Source organism: Chrysemys picta, chromosome 2 (genome assembly GCF_011386835.1).
Source record: "Chrysemys picta bellii isolate R12L10 chromosome 2, ASM1138683v2, whole genome shotgun sequence".
In the NCBI taxonomy this organism is placed as follows: Eukaryota; Metazoa; Chordata; order Testudines; family Emydidae; genus Chrysemys; species Chrysemys picta.
Genome location: NC_088792.1, coordinates 211027500 through 211050417, shown reverse-complemented (window position 1 = coordinate 211050417; position 22918 = coordinate 211027500). Strand labels below are relative to the sequence as shown.

General features: G+C 44.3%; 1 protein-coding gene across 2 annotated transcripts in view; it reads left to right on the top strand.

Annotated features, from left to right (window-relative positions):
• The first annotated feature begins 16233 nt into the window (after positions 1-16233).
• The window catches only part of ANKRD29 (ankyrin repeat domain 29), a 46032-nt gene continuing 39347 nt past the window's right edge, over positions 16234-22918 (top strand). Inside the window, exon 1 of one of the 2 annotated variants that reach the window (XM_005282777.5) lies at positions 16234-16579. In XM_005282777.5, the coding sequence (XP_005282834.1) occupies positions 16559-16579 (21 nt within the window). In that variant the 5' untranslated portion in view covers positions 16234-16558. The remainder of the gene's footprint in view (positions 16580-22918) is intronic. The other variant, XM_042854846.2, reaches the window with a different exon arrangement.

Here is a 22918-nt window from a genome sequence, read left to right as displayed (position 1 = left end):
AGACGAGTCTTAAAGCTGGTTTACTGCTTAATGGCAATGTTTTGCCATCAATTCCAGTTGGTCATGCAGTCCATATGAAGGAAACCTATGACAACATGAAACAACTTTTGAGGTGCATAAACTATGACCAACATCAGTGGCAGCTTTGAGGCAATTTGAAGGTTGTTGCTCTCTTGCTTGGTGTGCAGACTGGATACACAAAGTACTGCTGTTTTCTCTGCGAATGGGATAGTCGTGCAAGAGATTCCCACTACATCAAGAAAGACTGGCCACTCCGACAGTCGTTGGAGCCTGGGAGGAAAAGTGTTCAGCATCCACCACTTGTTGAATCAAGGAAGATTTTGTTACCACCCTTACACATCAAGCTGGGTCTGATGAAGAACTTTGTCAAGGCCATTGACAAAACACAAGCAGCTTTCAAGTACCTCCATGGAAAATTTCCAAGGTTAAGTGAAGCTAAGATAAAGGAAGGTGTCTTTGTTGGTCCTCAGTTTTGTGAACTTCTTCGAGATGATGCATTTGACCATGCACTGCGTGGCAAGGAAAAGACGGCATGGAAAGCCTTCCAGTTAGTGGCAGTAAATTTTCTCGGAAACAACAAGGCAGACAACTACAGGTTGTTGGTGGAAAACATCCTTAAGGCATACAAAAGCCTTGGTTGCAACGTGTCACTAAAGATACAGTTTTTGCACGCTCATCTAGATTTTTTTCCACCGAACTGCGGAGCAGTGAGCGACGAGCACGGCGAGTTATTTCACCAGGACATTGCAACAATGGAGAAACGCTGTCAGGGCAAATGGAGCCCATCAATGCTTGCAGACTATTGCTGGACAGTGACAAGAGATGCTCCATTTAATGAATACAAGAGACAAGCCAAGAAGCGCAAAGTAGACACTGAATAGGACTAAACTATGTACATAATAGTTTTGCCTTTTGTTTCATAATAAATTTTATTTATATAACCCTTTTGCTGATTTTTAAAAAGTGTTACATGAACAGGACAGGTGAAATATTATCATGTAAAGCAACCATAAACACATGAAAAGACCTAGGTTTACAATTTATGATTAAAACTCTACTACTATCTACCACAATATACATAGACATAAAATGTAAAAACCTAAATATCTTAGAAACAGTAGCCAGTTTTAATTGTCATATTTGAATTCAGCACATCAAAATACATAATAAATAGCACATTTTATCTCTGAAGCAGATGACTTCTCAAAAATTGTAGACCAGTGTAATGGGCTTAATCCTATGATGTGCTTAAATGCTTTGTCGAATAGGGATATAGGGTTTCCAATTTTGGTTAGATGTATTCCTGGAGGTTTCATCACATGACATAATCTTTAATTCCTGGCGACTCCAGGACAATCCTGGAGTGTTGGCAACCCTAGGAAAGGACTTAATCACCTGCTTAAAAGTTAAACGGGCATTTACATGCTTTGCTGAATTGGGGCCTTAAGAACATGCTTAGCTTTAAGCATGTGAGCAGTTCCACTGAACTGAAGTCAATGGGACCATGCATATGTTTAAGAGCCACGGGCATGCACAAGGTGGGGCAAGCAGGGGTACACCACCTCCCCCCAATAATTGTCAGGAGTATAGAACTCCTCCAGCCCGGAGGCCGTGGTAGCAGGGAGAGCAAGCTCCTGCCAGAGTGTGCGGGGAGGAAAGGGCGAGTTCTTGCCAGGGCAGGGGGTGGGAACAGAATATGTCCCCCCAAAAGGGCTCAAAGTTAAATTTTTACGCACGCCCCTGTTAAGAGCTTTGGTGGATCTGGCCAGAAGGCTCAGTACCTTGCAGGATTGATCATATAGGGTAAAATCCTGTCTGCACTGAGTGAATGGGAGTTTTGACGTTGACTTCAATAGGGCCAGCATTTCACCCATAAATGGCCACAACATTACATCAAGAGGCAGTAGTTCCCTGGGATCCCCAAACTATCCCAGCTAGAGAGAGGGTCCAAATCAACCCCCAGATATGTCTCAGTGGCATAGCCAGGTTCTAAGTGCAGGGGGAGCAAACATAAAAAAGGCGCCCCCCCCTTTGGCCCCTCCTTTGGCCACGCCCCCCTTGGCTCCTCCTCCGGCCGCTCCGCATCCCCCCCCTTGGCTGGCTCCTCCAGCGGCGCCGTGCTGCGCCACCCCCCCTTGGCTCCTCCAGCCACGCTGCGGCCATGCTGCACCCCCCCTCGGAGGGGCTTGGTCCGGGGGGGCGGGGGCTGGGCGTGGGGAAGGGGTGGCAGGCGGGCGCTGCTCGCTTCTCCCAGGAGCTGAGGGGAGCAGAGCAGTGGGGCGGGCAGCAGCTGGCGAGATCCCCTCTCCCCGGCAGCTTCCTGCTTCCCTCGGCTCAGGCAGCCCAGCATTAGCAATACCCTGCCCCTTGCTAATGCTGGGCTGCCCAGGCCAACGGAAGCAGGAAGCTGCCAGGGAGAGGGGATCTGCCCGCCAGCTGCGGAGCGCTCGGCCGCCGAGCCCTGAGCCGCCACAGGGGGCGGCCGTGGCGATGTTGGGGCTGCAGTGAGCGTGGGGCACGATGGCCGAGGAGCCGGCCCCTTTGTTCCTCCGGACGTGCCTGCCATCCCCGCCCCCCCCATGGCTACTCCGGAGTCCAGCCGTGCTGCCGGCCCCCCCCTTGCCTGCAGGAGTCCAGCGCCAGCCCGGCAGGCGCTGCTTTTGAAAAATGTGCTGAGGGGAAGCGGCTGCTTCCCCTGAACCCCCCTCGCTACACTCCTGATATGTCCAGTGTGACAAAGTTCCTCCTCTATCTTGGTGGGGCCTGCGCTTATTGGTGGATTTTCTTGCCTCAGAGATTCACCATGTGGGTTGGAGAACAGCCCAGAGACCTTCCCCTCTGGGAGAACCCACAGTCCAGGTCAATTGGGAGGTTTGGGGGGAACCCAGGCCCACCCTCTACTCCAGGTTCCAGCGTAGGGCCTGTGGACTGCAGCTGTCTATAGTACCTCCTGTAACAGCTGCATGACAGTTACAACTCCCTGGGCTACTTCCCCATGGCCTCCTCTAAACACCTTCCTTATTCTCACCACAGGACCTTCCTCCTGGTGTCTGATAACACTTGTGCTCCTCGGTCCTCCAGCAGCACACCCTCTCAGCTCCTTGCACCTCTTGCTCCCAGCTCCTCACACTCTCCCCACAAACTGAGATGAGCTCCTTTTTAAAACCCAGGTGCCCTGATTAGCCTGTCTTAATTGATTCTAGCAGCTTCTTCTTAATTGGTTCCAGGTGTCCTAATTAGCCTGCCTGCCTTAACATGTTCTAGCAGGTTCCTGATTACTCTAGTGCAGCTCCTGCTCTGGTCACTCAGGGAACAGAAAACTACTCATCCAGTGACCAGTATATTTGCCCTCTACCAGACTCCTGTACCCCACTGGCTACAAACTTTGGTAGTGAGGGGGACTGGGTTCACATTCTGAAGCTGGTGTTCATCTCTAATCACACCACACAGACTCTATAAACAAATTACACTTGATTGTCCTCTGTGGTAATAGGGGCCTTACTGGTGCTGGGCCCATTTCATTTTAATATGAACATAAATATGGAGACATTAATAATTAGATAGCCTTGAAGGGCCCAATCCTGTTGTCTTTTGAATTCGAGGCAAAGGTCCCACTGGGAAGAGGGTTGGAAGCTAAGTCTCTGTTTGTACTTTTATACCCAAGAGGAGTGTTTTATAGCCAGTGTGAAAATACTGGCTTGTGTGTACATTTTAATCATGTACTGCTGTACATGAAGAAACGCGATCTTCACACTGGTCAAAGTTCTATATGCTCTGCTATTTTTTTTGTTTTGTTTTTTAATGAATTTCCTTCTTATTCTTGGCTTTCCATTTGTTCCCATCCCTTTTCTGGGAGCTGTTTAATTGATTTAAAGTTCCAAAACATGAAAGGCTCTTCTCTGACTATCATGGCCAGGTAGGTAGAGCTGCTCCTTTATCTGGGAAGCGAATTTTCATTATGGTTGACTCCCGTCCCCTGGCCTGAGTTGCCAACCAAACATCTGGGAAAAATAAAATGTTTAATCTCTTGTATTTCACGTCCTGTTTTTTCTCTGTTGCTGCCAATGTTCTCTCTTTGTCATAAAAGTCAGGAAAAGTAGCTATTTATGTACCCCTTGCCACTGCATTCTGAGAATTACCCCGCCACACCATTTCTTCCTAAACAGCCTTTTTTTTTAAACAAACATCCATAATAGTGGTAGTATTAGTTGGCATATGAATTCCACAGAGTTACACACTTAATTCTCTGCAAGATTCTCCTACGGTCTGTTTTTTTTTTTTAAACTAGGCAGTGTATTTTCTGCCATTTCCGCATTCTGTTTCCAGAAAGCAGCAATTATCAGCATTTTGGTTATTTTCAGCTACTTTGTTTTCACAAACATAGATTCTGCCTTTATTTTTCTTCATCCTTTGCTCCAGTCTTACTATATACTCAAATTGTCCAGCTTTAAAGAAGAATTTTCTACCTAATGATTTAATGAAGATGGGGGCCAGATCCTCAACTGGTATAAATTGTGAAGACTCCATTGACATCAATAAAGCTATGTCAGTTTATACCAGCTGAGGATCTGACCCAGAGTGTTTTCCATACTGATTCCATTAAAGCACCATGTGAAGATCCACTTTGTTGGGTATGGGCAAACTGGTGAGCTTAGAGAATATTCCTAATGGAAAAGTCCCAGGAAATTTAAGGAAGAATGATAACTTTGCTATAAAAATTTTAAACCAACCTATAGATTTCTATAACAGGGATATAACATGCCATTCAAATTCTATAGGATGGTTTAAAAATCTGTAAAAAAATATTATTTATAAATTAGATGTATTTTTAACATATTTTCTGAAAAACCCTCTTGGTTTCATCTCTATTAAATTTTACAGGATCTTTCCGTAGGGAGTCTGATACTGCTAGCTTCTTGGCTCTGCTTGTGATATAGACAAAACGCATGATCTGTATAACTTTTAATTTGAGGCATGTCTCCATTCAGTTATGGCCCTGTGGTTACTTGGCTATGTTCTACTCTTTTAATAAGTAGATTGCTGGTGTGACAGACCCAGACCAGTGGGATACAGGAGTCTGGTAGAGGGCAAATATACTGGTCACTGGATGAGTAGTTTTCTGTTCCCTGAGTGACTAGAGCAGGAGCTGCACTAGAGTAATCAGGAACCTGCTAGAACATGTTAAGGCAGGCAGGCTAATTAGGACACCTGGAGCCAATTAAGAAGAAGCTGCTAGAATCAATTAAGGCAGGCTAATCGGGGCACCTGGGTTTTAAAAAGGAGCTCACTTCAGTTTGTAGGGAGAGTATGAGGAGCTGGGAACAAGAGGTTCAAGAAGCTGAGAGGGCTGTGCTGCTGGAGGACTGAGGAGCACAAGCATTATCAGACACCAGGAGGAAGGTCCTGTGGTGAGAATAAGGAAGGTATTTGGAGGAGGCCATGGGGAAGTAGCCTAGGGAGTTGTAGCTGTCATGCAGCTGTTACAGGAGGCAGTATAGACAGCTGCAGTCCACAGGGCCCTGGGCTGGAACCTGGAGTAGAGGGCATGCCTGGGTTCCCCCCAAACCTCCCGATTGACCTGGACTGTGGGTTCTTCCAGAGGGGAAGGTCTCTGGGCTGTTCCCCAACCTACATGGTGAATCTCTGAGACAAGAAAATCCGCCAATAAGCGCAGGACCCACCAAGATAGAGGAGGAACTTTGTCACACTGGCTTGACTGGCATAGTGTAAAAATGGATAAATTGACCTAAGCTGTGTGAGGTAGCCATAATGTCAAGTTTTGTCATCTGCAACACAAGTTTCGACATAATGTGAAGCAGTAGACCTCAGACCATCATCTTGCCATAAGAGGGGAGTTTGGGGACAAAATTAATCATTTTTGATTACACACACCATCTATGTCTTTATACATGACTGTACCGAGATACAGCATATTCTGTACACATAGACATGCATTCAGTCCCTCTCACACGTTCACTCTCCTGTCAAACTCATCCATATTCTCATAGACTGTAGGGCCAGATGGGACCATCATGATTTAGTTTGGCCTCCTGCACATTGCAGGTCACAGAACCTCACCCACCCGCTCCTGTAATTGACCCCTAACCTCTGGCTGAGTTACTGAAGTCCTCAAATCATGATTTAAAGACTTCAAGTTACAGAGAATCCACCATTCTGTCATTCCTAGTCTCATGCTTCCTCATCCTCTCTATAGTGAATGTTTAAAAACAATGCATTTTCTAGTCATTTGCTTTGAGGATTTCCACTCTTGTGATATGACAAAGCTTATCTACCAGTTCAGTTCTACTAGCTAGTGCCGGGGAGCCCATACAAGGTATATGGAGCCCCAATGTTGTACAGCTATGCTCTGCAGAAGCTCCTGCACTGTCATGGAGTTGGGTTTTGGGGGTTAGCAAGGCACGGCCAGTAGATCCATAGCTACATAATTCTGCCATCCAAAATCCACCACAGTGAGTGGAAAGGCAGAAACCTTATGCCTGCTGTAATGGCTACAAAACCAGTTTCATTGCTGCTATCCAGCCTTGAGAGAAGTGTAACCCCATCGCTCTTGCAGAATCCCTTGTGCCAAGTCTGTGTACTCAGGCTTGGCACAGGGACCAGAATTTGGCACAATGTCTTAAAAGAAGTCTATTCTTTCTTTCTTAGAGAAAATGTGCATAATTTCCACTATTGTGAGAGGTCGTTAAGGACATACATTGTGTAAAGAGTAGTAAGTAGACCCTAACTGAGATACTATTATTCCTAGCTATTCCAGCACATATAATACATAAGGTCATATATTGTTCTCAGACTAATGCACTATGTAAGCAGATTGCCCCCTTCTTCCCCAACACAATCCACACAACAGATACAAACACAATAGGTAAGAAAGATGATCAGGGTGTAACTTAATTTGAATGTGCCTTTACTTTTCAACAGCCCTTGTTGGCCACCAAGACCACAAAACATATGTTCCCCATGGAATTTTAATGTTCATTTTCACAAGCCTTAGTTAGGCTCACCCTGCTGAGGAAGCCTCTGAACACAATAGCAGGAAGCTCCTTAGTGAAGACTCACAAACTTCAATTAGCTGCTTTGGCTGAGCTGACTGGGGACAGATAAATAGCTCACTTCAGACTGAGTCACACAATCCGCCTATACAGAGAACAAAGGCGAGAGGGAAGGGGAAAGCTGGCAGAAGCATGCAGTCACAACCCGAACTACAATGTACCAACGCCGTAAAAATATACATCAGGAAAAAGTCCAACCTTGGGAGGGGACAGAGAAAATATTTTTAAACAAGCTGTATCTTTATATATGCTAAAATGAGGCATTTAGGAACATATATACTAAGGATGAAATTCACTCAAAAGCTAAGGAGGGAGTGTGGGTACTTAAAATTGGAGACTGGATGTTAGTTCTGGGTTATGTTCCCAGCTGTGCCATTGATTTATCTTGTGACCTTGGGCTAGTCACTTAACTGCTGTGGCTAAGTCTGTGATAGCCTTTTTCTACAGATTTGCCACTTCTGCACTCCCACTGGTGCAGTTTCACCAGTGGCAACATCTGTAGATACATAGAGTACATCCTCTTTAACCACCATGTTGTCTAACTCTGCTCAGACCAGGTCTAGATGAAAAGGAGGCTAAAACGACAGCTTGTCTGTCCAAATACTCCCACCATTACTACCATTGGTGGAGCTGCAAATATGAGGGGGAAAAGCTAGTGTGGATAAGGCCTCTCTGTCTTTCAGTTTTTCTGTCTACAAGAGGTGGATAATTGTACATACCTCACAGAGTCAGGGCCGGCTCTAGGTTTTTTGCCGCCCCAAGCAAAAAAAATTTTGGCTGCCCCCCACACACCCCTGCCTCCCCAGCTCTGGGCTCCCCCCCACCAGTGCTGACTCCACCCGCTCCCCCCTCGACTCCAGCCGGTCCGGCGCTGGCAGGGTTGGAGTAAGCAGCGGGGCTCCCGGGCCACGCCTCAGCCCAGGGTCCTTCCAACCAGGGCTCCTGCCTCCAGGAGCAGCCGGGATCCAGGAGGTCAGAGCTGGGGGACCGCCCCCCAGGGGACTGAGGAGCTGGGGCAGTGTAGCCCCAGAGGGAGCGGAGCCCCAGAGAGCAGGACGCAGGCCCCACATGGCAGTGCCCCGGGCACCGGTCCCCACTATGGCCCCGCTGCTGCTCCTGGCCACTCTGCCACAATCCCTAGGCGGCTCAGGCCGCTTCACCCAGTCCCGGCCGCAGCGCTGGGGGGCGGCCGCCCTGCGGCACCTGCAGGCAGCTCCCTCAACCCGAGTGTCCCACACTCGGAGCCCGCTCAACCCAGCCACAAGGTGCGGGTGCTGCTCCCCGACACGAACCACAGCGGTCCCAGGGCGCCCCCCTGCGCTGCTGCTGGCAGAGCTGGCTCTAGGCTTTTGCCACCCTAAGCAAAAACAAAAAATGATGGCCGGAATGCTGCACCCGAAAATGTGCCGCCCCAAGCACATGCTTGGTTTGCTGGTGCCTAGAGCCGGCCCTGCACAGAGTTGTTGTGTGGCTTAATTAATAGTTATGAAAGTCTTTGAAATTCTTGGAAGAAAGGTGTTTGCTAACTTCAAGTTATTATTACTACAGTTCAGCAACAGAGCAATAGCTGCATGAAGCAAATACAAGGCCAGAACCACAGTCCTGGATGATGACATGGAACAAAATAGAAATCACTTATATTATGCAATTGGGCCATTGTGTGTAATATGCTTCCAAGTAGAGCTAAACAAAATATCTTGCAACAGTTACTTTATTCAAAGAATGTTGCCTATTTTTCTGTTGCTAGAAGGTCTGCAAACAGACGGTGAGGTTTTTTTTCAAATGCATTTGAATTTATTTGATAAAAGTTCATGTATTTCAATTTGGCTTTCTATTTGAACTGTGTTACTCAGCTGCGATTGGTCAAATAAGTCAATCTGACATTGTTTCTGTTCTCTAACTAGATAAGCATAAATGCTATATGCAGATTTCTGGCGTATGTGCTTGTGGAAAATGAATGTAGTTTTCTGTGAGCATTTGAATGTGCAAGCTCAGAATTCACTTTCCATGAACACTTGTGCTAGTAAAATTCAATTGCACAAATATCTGTAAAAAGCAAATAAGCAAGAGAAAACAAAACAGGGGGTGTGGCAAATTCATCCAGAAATTCAAATGAAGATTTGTGGCAATTATTTTGTGTGTTATTTACTCAGGTACAGAGCTAATTTGCCTTTCCCTTCTAGGACACTAGCTCATGTCCAACCTACATCAAAAAATAACCAGACATCAGTTACATGGCGTACATGAAATGGGTTAGTGAAATCGATATAGTTTCTAGTGGCCAGGTATCCTCATCATAGAAACTGTCACCAAGTTTGGCACTAATTGTCCTATCGTTGGCAGTCTTGACAGAAGAACCAAGGACTGAATAGGTGGGGAGAGATTGGTCTGCCTTCTGATCCTAAAGGTAATTTCTCCATAATAGGATTAAGACACATTTTTAGGGTAATGAAGGGAAAGTTGTGCTATTGCTGCCTGAGCTTTGCCTTTTTTGGGCCCAATTTTGTCAGCCCTCCACTTCATGTGAACATGGTTTATGGGATTAGGCCTTTTGTGGATAAATATTTTATTTCAATTAGAGTTTGCCTGAGTTCAGATCTCAGGGTTTGATTCCAAAACAAAACGTTTATTATTACTGTTATTATTATTATTACTATTTTTAAAACACTACATCCCAAAATCAAGAGCTAATAGCAAATTGTTTACATAGTACATTTAATCATATACGATAGTTCTGTATTTTTATAAAGATTAAGGACGCAAGAAACACCAGCACTGACAGATTATGTTAGTCTTGTAATGGAAGGTTTGTAATTGATAGGTCAAATGGAAATTGTGCTGTTTTATTACTAAATTATCAGAGTTACTTTTGATGGGGTAATGAAAATACGGATTATCCCAGAAATGTGTTCTCTCAGGACATTTATATTTGTTGTATTTTATGGAAAGAGAAAGAGATTAATTATGATCTCATACTGTAATTGGTTTAATCTTTGGTTACATGGTTTGAAAGGTTACTATTTCACAATTATAGGCATGATGTAACTACGTGACTTTGTCAGTCTGGTATAAGACTGACTCATTTAGCCAATGCAGTACAAACAATATATTTTAAATGATTAACAGCATGCTAGATAGATTCCATTGTTCCAGCATTAGCCACCCCAGAATTAGATGTACAATACTAGGATGCAGATTTCATGATATAAAATTAAACACATCCTAAATTGTTGCCTCCTTTGTTACAAAATTAAATTAGTGCCTAAATGTAAAAGAAAACTAATTTTCACAGATGGAAACAGAACCTAGTCCTCAGCACAAACCCCTAGTCCACATTTCTGACCTCAGCATACTCCATCAACCTATGTCTTGCATCTTACGACAAATCGTATTGCTAACTGAAAGAAGAAAGGCTTTAACAGATAGTAACGGAAACTGCTGCAAGGGAAATTACTCTAAATTTTAAAATCAATTTTCTTTTATACTTTTGGATAAATCAATGTTTCTGCAATATTCCACAGAAGCATTTAGACTCTAGATTATCTAAATAATTACATGTATTTTATCATTTACATGTGACAGGAAAGAAAACAATGCAAGTACAGCTGTAACCAATAAAGCTGTATTAAGATCTCTACTATTTCTTTCTTACATTCCTAAATGAAGAACAGAATGTATGTAAAAAAACATCATGGGCTCTATCTAAATGATCATTGTCCTGTACAGAGGAGGACCAGGGGAAAAAATAAATCTGTGCTTCAGTAAAAGATAGTATAGGAAGGAAGATAACTCTATGAGCAGAAACATATTTGCAAGTGAGACACATACTGACTGATATTGTCTTTGTGATAGATGTAAAATGTGGTATAACCACAATCCCAGGTCTGAACACCTTTAAACATAGACACACATGCTTACAGATATACGCTACCCAAACGTACATATCTAGCTACCCATGTAAGCATTTATATTGTAGCTATCACCATGGTCTCTGAACACTGTTAAAAGTTATACAAACACACTTTCTTATTGATACACATTTTCCTAATACAGCTGCACACACACACAACATATAAACCCATGGAAGATTGGATCTAGATCAGGGGTGGGCAAACTTTTTGGCCCGAGGGCCACATCTGGGTAGGGAAATTGCTTGCAGGGCCATGAATGTAGGGCTGGGGCAGGGGGTTGGGGTGTGGGAGGGGGTGCAGAGTGCGGGAGGAGGCTCAGGGCAGGGGGATCAGGGCACAGGATTGGGGTGCAGGAGGGACTCGGGGTGCGGGCTCCGGCCCATTGCCGCTTACCTTGAGCGGCTCTGGGGTGGCAGCAGCACGCAGCGGGGCTAAGGCAGACTTCCCTGGCCCTGTGCCGCTCCCAGAAGCAGCTGGCACCACATTCCTGGGGGTGGGGGCAGAGGGCTCTGCGTGCTGCCCTCGCCTGCGGGTACCTCACCTACCTCCCCCGAAGCTCCCATTGGCCACCGTTCTCCGTTCCCAGCCAATGGGAGCTGCAGGGTGCAGTGCCTGCAAGCAAGGGCAGGGTGTAGAACCCTCTGCCCCCCACCCCCAGAGGCCTCAGGGATGCAGTGCTGGCCGCTTCCGGGAGCGGCATGGGGCCAGGGCAGGCAGGGAGCCTGCCTTAGCCCCACTGTGCCGTGGGGCTGGCAATCCCCCAGGCCAGATCCAAAGCCCTGATGGGCCGGATCTGGCCTGCAGGCCATAGTTTGCCCACCCCGATCTAGATCCATAAATTAATGTTGTAACTGTTCCATATCTCTGTAATGGGTCTAACCAAACTTTGAACTAGGGTTACCAGACAGCAAATGTGAAAAATCGGGATGGGGGTGGGGGGTAATAGGAGCCTATGTAAGAAAAAGACCCAAAAATCGGGACTGTCCCTATAAAATCGGGACATCTGGTCACCCTACTTTGAACACTCCTAATTTCAGGGATGTTTGTGTTCAGGTCCATCTACACAGGATCCTAAAGAGCTGGGTTTGATAAGGACTAGAGTGCATTTCTTTCAGTTATTAATTTTAAAGATACTTTTGATTTGTACCAAAGTAAGGAACTAATCTTATTAATTACTATTATGAAGTACTATGCTGTGAGTGTGCATCTTGTTGTACTACAGATGAATTGTGCCAAACAGATAACATATCCCTGGAAATTCAAACACCTTATAGTCTGAGCAACTGTCTAGATTCAAGTACAGTGTGAGGAAAAGCCTTGCCCACACAGTAGGGATTTGCCTAAAGAGCATGTAGGGTACCTTGATGCACTAGAAGAGAGAGACTGTTCCAAAATGCCTTTTGGATCAAAATTTTCAAAGGGTCACCAAAAGAGCACATGCAACATTTATACATTCATTCATTTTAATGAGAAAGACCAGACCTGCTTGTAAAAACAAGCATTTACATACACTAATACACCTTGGCACATGCAAATATGAGTGACTGCAAGTGCAAATGGTGCACTAGCAGATTTAGTGGGCACACGTTCAAAGGGCCTTTGAAACTTTGGCCCTCCATATCTAGATTTACAATAGTCACAAAGAAAGATTGGATCATAATATTCTCCATGTTTCTTTGCAGTTCAGCCAAGAGGAATTCTTTTGCTTTTTTTCTATCAGAAAGCTAGTATTTTTGGCTGTTGAATGTCTCTTGGCAGGCATAAGATTCACAATAGATTGCATGAATACTGGGATTTTCCAGGGTGGAGCAGGGAGTTTGTACAAATTACCAGTATTTTCCTCATCAGTGAGCAAAGAAAACTGTGCAGTCATCAGCTGGATCAGAGTGAGGATGATTCTAGCTATATGATCTACTTTATTCAGTACATTTTACATTTCAGATAGAACCAAAATGATCAGCCATGTCTATACATCTATCTCTGATCAAGATTAAGGTTAGGCTGACAACAGGCCATACTTTTGAGGTGGAGGGGGAAGCATGGCTGGAGCATGAGGCTATAATACATCTGCCTTCATCTAGAATGCTTGTAGTTTGTTTTACAGTATTCACAGACTTGTTTAATTTTGCTGTAAGAAAAAAATTCTGCAGAAAATCCTGCAGTTGTAGACATGTAGCATATAAGCTATTTGGATCTCACTGCAATATACTCTCCTCTCAATAAACACATGGAACTCCCATTAATGTGAATGCAAGTTATGTATGCATATCAAAGGGAGAACGATATCCCTAAGGGCCTAGCATAAATTAACAAAAGCAAATAAATTCTAAAACCTCCAATCTTAGTGCACGCTGTTCTGTCTGTCTTGGATCATATAGGTTTCCAAGGAGGTCTGCAACCATCCAGACAAAATCGGGCATGTTATGGACAGTATTTCAGCATTAGTTTTAAAATTCCTCACTTTTATGGATTGAAAATTAAGCCCTTAAGTAAGAGTGTCATCTCCCCCAATGAATGTGCATCATTCACATAAAAAGATAATGGAGTTACACACCCGTGCATCCACATGAGAAAGGAGATTACCATAATGTAGATTATCGCCTTTGGAGTTCCTTTTTTAGAGTTGTGTTTCTTCACAAGACATTCCCAAATCTTCTGCCAGGTCTTTTGGAGCTGTACTAATTTGAATGGAAATCTATGTGCAACACTAAACACCGGATGACATCGGAAGCACTGAATAAGATGAAGAATGGTAAAGCAGCTGGTTAAGATGTGATAACTGTTGATAGTATTGGAGATACTGCAGTAAGTGGCTTTCATAGATTACTATATGTTTACTGGAATCAATCAAGGATACCAGATGACTGGAGAGTGGGGTTGATTGTGCCTTTTTGGAAGGGTAAGGCTGATGCAAATGATCCAAATACCTATCAGGTCATCACTCTCTTCAGTCAGCATTTCAATGTCCTTGAGAGTCGTTTGAAGGCAAGGCTGACGTACAAGGTGGAGGAAAATATAGGAGCAGAGCAACATGGCTTTAGGAAGGGAAGGACTACTATAGATGCAATATGTGCAATGAGATAGAAGTTTGAAGGAATGATAAATGGAGGGTGTAATTCCTGTGTTGCATTTATTGATCTTGAGAAAGCATATGACTTGGTTCCACAGGAGCTGGTGTTTGGAGTATTGAAATGGATGGGAGGGGAAATGGAGATGATAGAATTGCTGTATTGAGAGTCAAAAGCTAAGATAACATAAAATTTCAGAGTTTTGATGTGATAGTGGGATTGAGATAAGGCAGTGTTCTGAGTCTCCTTCACTTCATCCTAGTATGGAATTAATTAGTAGGAGGACCAAGCCTGTAGAGAGAAAACTAATGTATGCTGACGACCTGACCCTGTTGGCGGACAGCAAAGAGGAATTGGTAAGTATGGTATTAGAGTGGGCATCTGTGTTTGAAGACCATGGTTTGAAGGTAAACACAAAGAAAACTGCAAGTAGGGAAGGTGGAAGAAGAGCTGTTGATTGAGGTTTCAGGAGAGAAGCTGAAGCATAAGAAAGAATTTGTGTATTTGGGACGTACAACTAGTGCCAATCAGAAAGAGGTCTGGAAAACTGCAAAGAATGCAATGTGCATGGGTGGGAGTGAAAAAGTGGCAGGGGTACTGTGGGACCGGCAATTAAGCAACAAACTGAAAGGAAAAGTGTATTGTGTTTGTGGGTCTTACAGAGATGGAAGAAAAGAAGATACAGGTAGCATGAGAACAGCTGGCAAGTGGAGGTGAGGCAATGTGCATGGAAGAAATCAGGGGGAAGATGAATTTGGGACTCTTAGTGATTGGCTGGGTAGGGCACATTTGAGATGTGCTGGACATTGATAAGTATGGTAGCCCAAGGTCCAACTGCTTCAACAGCTGCCATGGGAACTACAAATTGTGGACTACAAACTGGGGCATGTTGGGAGAGCTTCCTGGTTCCTGCTAGGAAGTCACCTCTGCCCCTCCCAGGAGGAAGTTTTTTGCACTGCCTGAAACTGGGAGCAGGAGACAAGCAGTAGAAAGGAGGCTGAACTGTAATCCTCTTCTATGGCTTTTTTTTTTTTTTTTTTTAAATAGACTAAAACCTTGTTCCTGCTGGTTTGTCTGAGTGGGTTTGGTCTGAGGTGAACACACACAATGCAGAACACACAGAGACACCTCAGGCCCAGCTTCCCAAAGTTGTGTAAAAAGTCACAAAGCAGATTTTCCCTATGTTGAACACCTTCATATTGGGTCAGTGACAAGGAGGGGGGCTACAAATGGAAGACCGGCCAGTAAAGAAAGCATGGGAGGAAGAGGGTGGCACGAAAGGATGTGCAAGACGGAGGATAGAATGGAAAGACTCTGTCAAAAGAAGTTTGACAAGAAAAGGACTGGAACTCCAAGACTCTCAAATACATGTCATGGCCTGGAAGGAGTAGCAAAGAATTGAGGCATGTAAATGGGCAAAGAAGTCAAGAAGTGAAGTTTCATGAGGATGACATCAGTGCATCTATAAAGGCTTGTCTACACTCAGATTTTGTACCATTTTAACTATATCTGTTTGAAACCACTATAAAGTTACATGATACACCCCTTAGTATGGAAGTGGTTATACCTGTATAAAGGTGCTTATGTAGCTTATTCCTGTAAATTTAGGGGAGCAAGCTATAGTGTGATAAAGCACCTTTGTACCACAATAATTGCATTCATATTAGGTAGTTGTGCTGATTTAACTATTTTGGTTTAAAAAAAAATTTGCAACCCTAACTGAAATAGTTAAATTGGTGTAAAAACTGTGTGTGGACTAGGCCTAAGATTTAGAACAAAACAAAAATGATAGCATTATAAAAATAATTGTCTTGTTTTATCTTTCATCATATTGCTCATCCACTTGATATCAAAACTCCACCTTTGGAAGGAGGGTGTAGTTTGGCTCAATATGCTTGCATTTTCATGGGTTTGTGTTTTTACAATGCATATGTCTGCATTTGGTTAGCGTATATCAATAGTGTCTGATCATGCATACATTTATATTTGGGAAGTGTATATCATTAAACATCTAACTTTATAGGCTGCATGTGTGTGCACACATGGGAAAACTGTATTACCTGCATGTGTGTGATGCACCTGTACGTGTGTGTGTTCACTGAGAAGTATGAAGTGTGAGAGTCAAGGAGGAGGCATCTGTGTGTACTTCGCAAAGTGTCCATCGTTAGGCACACGGGTTTGCATGATGCACCGGTGTATGTATGTATTGGGTCCACAAGCCTGCATTGTTCTATGCTGTGACGCGGGTACACGGCATATATGGGTATGGATTCCCGAGCGCGTGGACGGTGCAGCGTGTAGCTGCTCTCTGGGAGCAGCTGCTATCTCTCAGGCGCGATGCAGCATGCAGCCCCTGCAGACGCTGTGTTCCAGTCACTCTGCAAAGCGAGTCTCTGATCGCCACCCTGGGCGAAGGGCAAGAAAGTGTGGAAGAGGAAAGCCGGCTCTGCTCGTCCTCCAGACTAGCTCGGAATGAGCCGCTGCTGTGATGTGCAAGATGTCTTTCAAGGTAAGCTTTCTCACTGCACTGCTGAGCTGGGGAGATCCCATCCCGCCCTCCTCCTTTTGCTGCCGCTGCCATGTCCCGTTAGCACTGCAGATGCTGTGGCTTTCGCAGGCCTGGCTGATCGGCTGCAGTCCGACTCTGCCTCTGCTTCTCTGCATACGACCTCGGCTCTTGTTTCCCTCTGCCATGGATATATTTCCTCCCCACGACCTTCCCTCTGCAGCCGATGGTCCTGGGGGGTAATGGGCACAGCTGTAATTGTATTTCACAATATGTTTATCTTCCTGTATGTGAAGCAAGGAGGAGGGTGGTGGTTAAAGGCTAAATCTATGTGGACTTTGGTGAGTCATTGTGAGATTAAGTTGAGTATGGGATAACTCGTGAACATAATGGGTGCAGATTGTTAGGGGTAGTAGTGGAGTGTGGCGGAGAACAGCTATACTTAATACAGAGCACAAGAAAGGGGGCATAACATAGGAACTAACTTTAGATTTTTCCACCTACAAATCTATAAGCTATCAGGTCTGTTTTACATTAAATCTCTTTACTTGTTTTATACTTTGTCACAAAAGCCCGTCTCTTTATGAAACTCTCCATAGTATTTGTTTAAAGAAAAACTGGGATTGTTTGACCTCAAGGGAAACAAGAAGTAACTCTGTAGGTTTATGGGATACATAAATCTTATTATTTTAGGTGTTAATGGAACTAACTTTTTGTCTAGAAATTAAATTTATTAACTTAATATTTATATATAAACTATAGAGCTAAGTTAGTCTATACATTTGCTTTAGGACAGTCAGAATATACACATATGTATATTGTGTATATATTATTTGTAATCTTAAAACCCTAACCTGTCACTGAATTTTAAAACAGATAATTTTAAAAACTGAATTTACTTTTTCCCAGCTTTGCCATTTGTTTACAAACTGCATTCCACTCAGTTAGTTAAATTAGATTGGTTAGTCTCATTTTCTGTTTCTAGTCAGTTTCACTTTTGTGAACAATGTTAAAACAATGATGTTTTAATTGGGTTCCCATAGCCCAGTGGAATGTTTATATTTAAAAACCTGAGTAGGCCTTGTTCAGAGTCATCTCAGTGGAAACATGCATGAAGAAGGATCGCAAGACCTGTCCCTTATACCTGATCTCACAAAAGAAAACCCTAGATCCAAAAAGGAGATTAATAAGGACCAATAAGAAAGGAGGAAAGCAAGAAGCAATTTATAGATAACATTGGCAAACATTTACTCTGGAGATATAGCTCCTGGCTAGTTGTGCAATTTTCATATCATTTATCTCTTCTTCACCTATTGATTGCCAGCTCAGCACCAATTCTTTGCTTTGCATTGCTTTGACTGATTATTCGTTGTCATTTCCCCTCTTTCCTGTAAATCCCTTTATTTGCCCCATTGTCTCCTACTCTCCACACTAACTGCAGCACCTGCCCTTTCTTCCGTATTGCCTTTCTGCAGCTCCACTGAATTATTTTAATTGTGATAGTGCTTGAAATGTGCGGGGTTCCAGACACAGTTCCTACCCTGAAGAGCATACCCTTTCTTACAATGCTGTTCACCTTTATACCTGTGAAAACTCCATGGTCACGTCCCTTCAGCCTTCTGTTGTCCTCAAAACCCTTCATCATCTTACCTCCCTCTACTCTGTTTCCATTATTCTTCTTATCCTTCTGCTAATTCGTCTCCTCCTTTCTGGCCTCACAGATATTCATCTCATTTCCCCCTTTCTCTGTCTCTCATTCTCCTGGATGCTGGTAACAGCTCTTCTACATAATTCCAGTCCTGTATACCAACATTCTCCTATCTCAGCCAGTCCTGCCTCTTGCCCTACCCCGCAGGCTTTTCTCCTCTAACCTTGTTCCTGTCAGCTGCCTCTCGCATGCCCTACTTCCCTTTTCCTGCCCCCTCTGGGATTTTTACTCTAGCTCACTGCCTGACTAATATAACTCTTGCAAATTTCTTCTCCCCACCCTTCCCTGGCTGTCTGTAGCTGCCCTGTTTTATGGTGTTCTCTCCTTCTCCCATTTCCCTGCCCAGAAGGCTGCAGTGCCTCCTCTCTTCTTTGGCTGTAATCTGTCTCCCTCCTCCTCTTCAGTCTCCGCCTATGAATTACACATGATTTTGATTTTCTTGTCCATATAATATTTCATATGATTGTCTTCTTTTCTCTGAGCAGCTCCTCTGCACTTTTGCATGCTTAAGTCCACTTCTGCATCTCCACCTACCACCCTCCTCTCTTCTTGGGATATTATACACCTCTACCCCGCTATAACGCTGTCCTCGGGAGCCAAAAAATCTTACTGCGTTATAGGTGAAACCGCATTATATTGAATTTGCTTTGCTCCACCGGAGTGCGCAGCCCCGCTCCCCCAGAGCACAGCTTTACCGCGTTATATCCGAATTCGTGTTATATCGGGTCGTGCTATATCGGGGTAGAGGTGTATATCGGGTCGCGTTATATCAGGGTAGAGATGTACATGTATTTAGGGGCCACATTGACGGTATTCACAAAGTCCTCGACTCCCTTCTTCACACTCCCACCTTCCATTGTATCCTCCTTGATCCAAGTCTCCAGCTCTACTTCTTGAATCCCTCAACCAACCCCCTAGCATCTAATGGGCCTGATTCAGAGGCAATTGAAGGAAAAGGGAGATTTTCCATTGACTACTTTGGGCCCTGAATCAGGCCCAGTCTGGTTAGATCCCTTTCTAATCTTCTCCTTTATCTTCAACCCCTCTCTGTCCTCTGGCTCTTTCTCTCCATCTTCAAGAACACTGTTGTTTCCATAACTAAGAAACACACCCTCTCTATTCGGCTGTCACCCCATCTGTCTCCTCTCAGGACAAACAGTAAGTCAGAGATAGAGCAAGGAATTGAACCTGAGAGTTATAGAATGTAAAAAGTATTATTATTTTTCTTTTAGCTACCACTAAGCTGATACATAAAATTATATTATTATTTTACTTTTTTCCTTCACTGCCATCGAGAAATGGACTGTCTGATCTAGAAAATATCCATGTGTTTTCTCTTTTTGAAGAAGTGCTTATGATGGGTGCCAGTTTAAAATGTATACAGTACCCCATATCACCCTTAAAGTTTACTGAAAGCATACATGATCAAAAATATCAGCACAGCCATAGTTTAGAATAATGTTTTAAAACATCTTGATGAAGTAAAGGAGAGCAAATCAAATGACATATTGAAATAGCTTTGGTGAAAATGTGATTTATCAGCTGATAACTTTTCCATTATTATATTCTGTGTCACAATTGTCAATGTTAGGGATTAGTTGTATACTTTAAAGATTCTTTTTTCTAGGGTTTAACTAACTTTATAAATATGTCAGTTTTATCTAACATCTCTTGTAAGTTAGTAGTACCAAAACAATAAAAAGAATAAAACCAGTTGTTCAAGTCAGATATTTTTTGTGCTGCACCTAGCACAATGGAGTCCAGGTCCTTGACTGGGGCTCCTAGGTGGTGTAGTCATACAAATAAATAATAAAGATAGGACTGAGTCAGGAACTGAGCAATAATAATCGAAGCCTGTGGCATTTCCTGGAGATTAAAGATCAGTGGGGAGGAGTTCATTGCTCAAGGGTCATTAAATCCAGCTGGTCAATAATCCCAAAATAAAGCCCTGCTCCAAAGTTACTATTGCCCTATAATCTGAAAATGAAAATAAAAACCATAGATGTATAGACAGGGTGGATAAAAAAAATTTTAAATCAGATTTTTTTTTTATTAGATTTTTTTTGGATAGGTTTTTTTCCCTCAAAAAGCATTTTATCTAAAGATAGTTTCTATTAAGATACATTATAGTTCAAAGATATCTCATCATGGAATAGGGATCATAAATTCTAATTCTATAGTATGAGACAATATATTCATGTAATGTTTAAGAAAAGTTTTGTAAATGAGTTCCAATAGTTCATGGATTAGGGACCCAATCTTATGGGGTTCCACAGGCTTCTGTATAGATTATTTAGGTTAATCTTTCTATCTACCCAGTGGGACTCAGTGCTCAGTCTGGAAGATACCATCAGAAATGCTTAGTTTTGCAGTTCTCAAATTGTGGATTTGTGTCTCCATAGATAACATGCTTGTTAACAGCAAAAATGTTTTTAAATAAATAATATATCGAGGTGAGAAATAACAGACCTCAACTCCATTGTCCCTCTGCAAATTTGTGTACAGAGTCAATCCCTTACCTCTCTCAAAGTTCAAAGTTTCAAAATGTTCAATGAATAGAAGATTATTGGGGGCGGAATAGATCTAGACAAGGAGAAGAAGTCTGGAGATAAATGTGAGAAGAGAGGGACATATGCTTGTTTTGTTAAAACATAATATGTTTGCTGTTGAAGAAAAACAATCCAGAATACTTAATGTTATTGTTTTAGTTAAATAAAACAATTTAAATGTCTATCTGGTGATTTTCTCCTCCTAATACAGCCTGGCAAGAAAATCCTCCAGATATTAATGATTAACCTGTTGAATTGGAGATCACTGTTTAAAAATGTATAGTGTATACCTTCTAAAAATGAAACCTACATCTATCTCTGAGTTGTGAAGAATATGTATTAAGGTTATAACAAACCAGAATGCACTTTTATGTAGAAAATCATGATTAAATCGAGTCTTCCTGACTCGTGATTTAAATCAAATCCACTCTGTGTATAGATCTTTGTTTTTAACTTGGTTGTGTAATTCCAGTTGGTATGTACAGTGTATTTTGATAGGATTAATGTCCTGTTCACTGGCCAGGTTGCTTGAATCTTCTCTGTACATTCCATTCAGCTTAGAACATAAAATAGCAAATATTATTTCTCATCTGATTGTTACATGGTTGATGCTCTCTCTAGGTCAGTGATCCCCAAAATTTTTACCTCACACTTCCCTTTACCCCTGTCTGCACCCCTTCCCATTGTGGTTCGGAGCTGGGGCTGGGAACAAGGCCACGGTTGGGGCTGAGGCTGGAATTGCAGCTGGGCTGGGAGCCGGAGGCAGAGGCTGGGGCCACAAATGGGAGCAGGTCTGTGGCTTGGAGTGGGACCACAGCCAGACTTGGGAGCAGAGCCATGGCTGGGTCGTGATTGGGGCCTGAGGCTGTTGCTGGGAGCGGGGCCAGCAGCTGGGGCCGGAGCAGAGCTGGAGGCAGAGCGGGGCTGGGTGGTGCTCCTTCCCCACCTCCGATGGGGGCTGGGCCCCGCCATGCCCCCCCAAACATTCCTCCACACCCCCTTAGAGGGCTGCACCCCACAGTTTGGGGACCACTGCTCTAGGTGTATTGCATACTTAGCTTTTGCAAGGAATATCTGGCTACACAGCATGAGGAGAGGAAAGTGCATTGCTAGAGCATGGCAGCTCCAACCTGAGGCTGGGAAGCAGTGCTTTGAAAAGCCAGATTCATGTCCTTGGTACATTTGACAATGCTACCATGGCTTGTATCTGATTCAGAAGGTATAGGGAAGTTTTTGCTGGAGGGTTAGTGCAGGATTTATTCCCTAGCAGGGCCGGGAAAACTGTTCACGGGCAGAAGGAATGAGGAATTTCATGAACCACAAGGTTAAATGCTCTGGGTTTGATTCTTCTCTCAAACTGGTTTTACATTGGCACAACTCCTTTGATTTTGTTGGAGTTATTCCTGACTTATATCAGTGTAAGTGAACAGAGAGTTAGGCTCTCTAATAGGGTGACCAGATCACCCAAGACAAATATCGGGACGCGGGGGGGGGGGGGGGCGCAAAAAAAAAAAACCTTCCTCTGCAAGCGCGGGGGGTGCAAAAACAAAACAAAAAAACCTTCCTCTGCAAGCGCTGGAGGGAGGCCCGGGAGACTCAGGGGAAGCGCGGGGCCGGGGTGAGTAACAGTCCGGCCTGGCCCCGAGCAGGCAGGACTGAGTTGGGTGGTAGGGCGAGGAGAGGGGCGGCCCGCGCGGGGCCAGGCGGCGGCTGTTGTTGTCCCCCCGGGCAGTGGGACTCGGGAGCAGCCGCTGCTGCAGCTCCCACTGCCGCGGGGGAGGAAGCGGCCATGGCGCTCTGCGGCTGCAGCTCTGGCGCCCCCGAACCCCCCGAGCCGGGGCCTGCTGCGGGGACCCAGCAGCGCGTACGCTGCGCCCAGCCCCTGGCCAGCGTCTGGGCTGCTGCCCAGCTGGTGCTATCCCGCGGCAGCCCCGGAGTGGGGGCAGCAGGCCCCAGCCCCCCCGTCCCGCTCGGGTCCCGCAGGGGAACGAACGGGGTTGGGCTGCTGATGCCTCCGCCCCGGGGCCGCCGCGGGATAGCACCAGCTGGGCAGCAGCCCAGACGCGACTGGCCAGGGGCTGGGCC